General features: G+C 48.5%; 1 protein-coding gene across 6 annotated transcripts in view; it reads left to right on the forward strand.

Moving 5' to 3' along the window:
- KLK8 (kallikrein related peptidase 8) overlaps positions 1-2,955 on the forward strand; it is a 6,350-nt gene extending 3,395 nt beyond the window's left edge. For 5 of the 6 annotated variants that reach the window (XM_017512481.2, XM_017512479.2, XM_037732839.1 and 2 more), the window contains 2 exons: positions 729-862; positions 2,749-2,955. In XM_017512481.2, the coding sequence (XP_017367970.1) occupies positions 729-862; positions 2,749-2,904 (290 nt within the window). In that variant the 3' untranslated portion in view covers positions 2,905-2,955. Of the gene's footprint in view, positions 1-728; positions 863-1,460; positions 1,650-2,748 lie in introns of those variants that run through there. The other variant, XM_037732840.1, reaches the window with a different exon arrangement.
- The last annotated feature ends 2,316 nt before the right edge of the window (positions 2,956-5,271 follow it).

The raw sequence follows: 5,271 nt of genomic DNA on the forward strand, positions 1-5,271 counted from the left end.
TGTTGACCAGGATGGTCTCGATCTCTTGACCTCGTGATCCACCCGCCTTGGCCTCCCACAGTGCTGGGATTACAGGCGTGAGCCACCGCGCCCGGCCAATACAACTCTTGCTTATTGAGCTCCTAGTATGCCCCAGGTGCTGTTGCAGGCACTTGATATACAGTCATGAGCAAACTATACAAAGTCCTTGTCCTTATGGAGTTGAAAGCTAGATGGGAGAAATAGGCAATAAATAAATACACGTAAAATAAAATAATAGGTAAAGTGCTGTAAGGAAATATTGTGGCGGGTAAAAGGATAGGGAGTAATGAAGTGATGGTATGTTTAAATTAGAGTGGTCAGGGAAGGCTTCCAGGAGGAAGTGACAGTTGGAAGGAGCAGGATTTAGCACAGATTGAGGACCTGGTTGTCTGAGGGCAGGAAGACTGGAAAGAGAGGGTCAGAGGTATCATAAAGGGGCACCTCCAAGTAGTCCCCAGCCCCTTGATTTGAAAATGGCTCAGGGCAAGAACAAGTATGTGAGATCCAAGGACCCCTCTCTAGATGGTGAAAGCCCAATAGCAGAGGGCACAGCTTCATTTAATGTGGTGAGAAGCGATGTGCCCTGTGCAAAGTGTCAGAAAGCTCCCCTGTTACATCCTGGAAAGAAAGGAAGGGGGTTAGATCCAGACAGGGATGGAGGCAAAGGGCTGCTCTCTTAGGGAATCTTACAACCTCTTCCCCCTCAGAGAATTTTCCTGACACTCTCAACTGTGCAGAAGTAAAAATCTTTCCCCAGAAGGAGTGTGAGGATGCCTACCCAGGGCAGATCACAGATGCCATGATCTGTGCAGGCAATAGCAATGGGGCTGACACGTGCCAGGTGAGTGATTTCTGAAATCCTCCTCCCCGCTCATCCCTCATGGCCCTCTAGAGGCTCAAGGCTTGGATGGGGGAGGTGGTAAGGGGAGTAGTCCCAAAGACAGTTCCTGGAGCAGTTGCCCCGATCCCTACGGAGTGGGAACCAGGTTCAGAAAAGGCCAAACTCTCTCTGAAAGTCACCCAGCATAGGAATTAGGGACATTAAATTGTCGCTGCCATTTTCTTTCAAGCCCTTACCTACAGGATGGGATGCAGAGCTGGGGGCTATAGCAGGTGGGGTAGATGTCCAGGAAGGAGAGAGTTGAGGCTAGAGGTGAAGCAAGTTCCCTGCTCTCGCTCCCAAGCATTACATCGTGGAATTTGTGCCAACTTTACCACTGGCCAGGTGATCAGCCACTTTTCTTTGAGACTGGCTAGAATCCCAAGGCCGGTTCCCTTCTCCTATGATTGGTTCCTTGGGAGACAATGCTATCTTGCGAGTGGGCAGCGGGAAATGGTGCCGTTGACTTGAGTGCCTCCGCAGTGAGCTCCCATCCCTTTCTCTTGGGATTTGTCATAGACATAACTCTCCCTTCTAACTGTATCTTCGTTGTTCCTAGCACTGCCCTGGCTTTGTCCCCTACCTGGAAGCCCCGCCACCTTCACTAATGATTGGTCCCTAAAGACAATGCTTTCTTCCCCACTGGCCAAGAAGGGAGTCATTTCCATCAGCGATACTATCCTGAAAGCCAGTCTCTCTGGATTGCTTCATAGAGACAGTGGTCTCTTCCACAAAGAGTTCAGCCATTGTCCTTTGGGGATATGGGGTGTGTGTGTGTGGTGTGTGTGTGTATGGTGTGTGGCCCTTGGGGATATGCTCTGTGTGTGTGTGTCCACAAGAACCTTGATCCTTTCTCCTGGTGTTTGGTAACTGCAATCAATGATGCCTTCACTACTGGCAGAAATGGAGGAAACTTCAGCTCAGTCCTCTCCATGTAATCCCTACCGTCTTCTCCCTGGATTGGACCCTTGAGGACTCTTTTTTTTTTTTTTTTTTTTTTTTTTTGAGACATGGTCTCGCTCTGTCACCCAGGCTGGAGTGCAGTGGCACAATCTCCGCCCACTGTAGCTTCTGCCTCCCTGGCTCAAGCAATTCTCCCACCTCAGCCTCCTGAGCAGCTGGGATTATAGGCACCCACCACCACAACCAGCTAATTTTTGTATTTTTAGTAGATGAGGTTTCACCATGTTGGCCAGGCTGGTCTCAAACTCCTGACTTCAAGTGATCTGCCACCTTGGCCTCCCAAAGTGCTGGGATTCCAGGTGTGAGCCACTGTGCCTGGTCGAGATTTCATTCTTTCCCCTCTTTAATCAGTGTTTTGACCATTATCCTTGGACACCATGTCTGTCTGTACATGGAAGCCCCAAGCCTTGTCCTGACTGGTCTCAGGGGAAAATGATGTTACCCCCCATTGGCCACAGGGTCCCAATCGTGCTAAAGAACTGGTAAAATGGCTGAGTGTGGTTGCTCACACCTGTAATCCCAGAACTTTGGGAGGCCGAGGCAGGCAGATCACCTGAGGTCGGGAGTTCGAGACCAGCCTGACCAACATGGTGAAACCCCACCTCTACTAAAAATACAAAATTAGCCAGGCGTGGTGGTGCATACCTGTAATCCCAGCTACTCGGGAGGCTGAGGCAGGAGAATCACTTGAACCCAGGAGGCAGAGGTTGCAGTGAGCTGAGATCACGCCACTACACTCCAGCCTGGGCAATAAGAGCAAAAACTCCATCTCAAAAGAGAGAGAGAGAAAAAAAAAAAAAAGAACTGGTAAAATGCTGGGACAGCAGGAAAAGGGATTTTGTGGACATGTCAGGTACAACCCTGTTCTCATTCTCCCCATCTAGGGTGATTCTGGGGGCCCCCTGGTGTGTGATGGTGCACTCCAGGGCATCACCTCCTGGGGCTCAGACCCCTGTGGGAGACCCAACAGACCTGGGGTCTATACCAACATCTGCCGCTACCTGGACTGGATCAAGAAGATCATGGGCAACAAGGGCTGATTCTAGGAGAGGCACAGGAACTCCCTTAATAAACTCACAACTATAGATGGCTCCTTGCCTGTGTGTGTTTTGGTCCTGCGGGGAGGGCTGGATGGGGAGCAAGCGTTGTTCCTGCTGGCAGGCGAGGTGGGAATCTGGAGAGACCAAGACCTCATGGTCATGTCGGCCATCACCACTGCCTGAAGCAATCCCTCGTTTTCCTGCAGGGACTTGGGTAACAGCTTTATTTCAGGGGAGAAAACACATACAAGGGTTTTCATACATTCGGTGGGCTGGTACGTGAAAGACAGTTTTGAAAGGATTTTTGTTTGGTTTTCCTGAGCAAAGTGTTCGCAAGCTTTGGAGGTAAATTTTCCCCTTCAAAAAAAAAAGTCATTGTGCCACGTGTGGTGGCTCATGCTTGTGATCCTAGCACTTTGGGAGGCTGAGGTGGGGGAATCGCTTGAGCCCAGGAGTTCAAGGTCTCAGCATCATGTAAGACCTCGCCTCTATTTTTATTTTAAAAAATAGGCTGGGCACGGTGGCGCACGCCTGTATCCCAGCACTTTGGGAGGCCGAGGAGGGTGGATCAGCTGAAATTGGGAGTTAGAGACCAGCCTGACCAACATGAAGAAACCTCGTCTCTACTAAAAATACAAAATAATCTGGGCATGGTGGCACATGCCTATGATCCCAGGTATTCGGGAGGCTGAGGCAGGAGAATTGCTTGAACCCGGAAGGCGGAGGTTGCAGTGAGCTGAGATTGTGCCATTGCACTCCAGCCTGGCCAACAAGAGGAAAACTCCACCTCTAATAATAATAATAATAATAGAAAAAGTGGAAAAAAATAGTGAGATATGCATAGAAAATAGTGCAGAAAATATATGAATGGCTTAAATATTCACAAATGAACAACCATGAAACGACCACTCAGGTCAAAAATCTGCAGAGCTCCCAAAAGTCCGGATAGAACTCTTTCCCACAGCCTAGAGCCATCTGGTGGTGTCTGCTGTGGTAGAAGGAAATGAGTGGTGTGTCCAAATTGAAGTGTGAGGCAAAGGGCATTTTGGGAAGTTTTCATTAAAGCAAAGGCTTAGCATAACTTGTTTTAGGGAAAGATGAGTGTAGAGAGGGTAGTTATTACAAAGATATAAATAGTCACTTTCCTAGTGGTGCAGGCCAGGTGAGCACAAAATTGGAACTTAGCCAGGGAGGGTTCCTGGTTTTGCCCGGGAAAGAATTCAAGGGCAACCCAGTGGAGTCAGGAACTTTTCTTGAAACAGTAGGGCGCAGCGGCAGAGGTACTGCCCCTTGCACAGTAGGGCACAAAGTAGCAGCCGCTCAGGGGCAGCTCTCTAGTCATATTTATTCCCACTTTCAATTACATGCAAATTAAGGAGTAGGTTATTCAGAAATTTCTAGAAAAAGGATAGTACATTCTGAGTCTTGCCATGGCAATGGTAAACTATCATGGTGCTGGTGGGCACATCTTACCGAGATTCGTGCCTTTTCCCTGTTTCAGCTGGTCTTCAATCTAGTCCAGAGATAATAGTCTCATGAAAGAGAATCTGATTCATCCCGCTCACCCTTTCTTCTTCAGCCACATCATTGGTCACTGAATGGCCAATCGCTTGATTGCATTGAGGTCAGGTGACCAATCTTATCCAATCAGTAGCTACTTGGAGTCATGTGATATGAATCATGGCCACTTAGTGCTATGGGAAGGCAATTCTCCACAAGGGGTGTGGGTATCTGAGACACCTTGCATTCATCAATCTCCCTGATGCTTTATGACAGGTCCCCCATACTAGATATCCTGAGGAAGTATTTCAAGCCTGGCATTAAGCTTCTGATGCCAGGGATGCGTTTCTGGAGGGACATCTCAACTCAAAGAATTGTTTTATAATTTTTAGTATGGAAAATTTCAAACATATACAAAATAGAATAACATAATCTGTCTTCAGATACCACCAACCAACTTCAATAATTAATGCAGTGGCTCACGCCTGTAACCCCAGCACTTTGAAAGGCCAAGGCAAGAGGATTGCTTGAGCCCAGGTGTTCAAGACCAGCCTGAGAAACATAGAAAGACCCTGGTTTCTAAGGTTAAAAAAGTATCCAGACAGCCCAGGCGCGGTGGCTTATGCCTGTAATCCTAGCCCTTTGGGAAGCTGAAGTGGGCAGATCACCTGAGGTCAGGAGTTCAAGACCAGCCTGACCAACATGAAGAACCCCGTCTCTTCTAAAAACACAAAATTAGCCGGGCGTGGTGGGGCATGCCTGTAATCCCAGCTACTCAGGAGGCTGAGGCAGGAGAATTGTTTGAACCTGGGAGGCGGAGGTTGCAATGAGCCAAGATTGTGCCATTGCACTCCAGCCTGGGCAACA

This window comes from Cebus imitator, unplaced genomic scaffold, assembly GCF_001604975.1.
Source record: "Cebus imitator isolate Cc_AM_T3 unplaced genomic scaffold, Cebus_imitator-1.0 Scaffold473, whole genome shotgun sequence".
NCBI lineage: Eukaryota > Metazoa > Chordata > Mammalia > Primates > Cebidae > Cebus > Cebus imitator.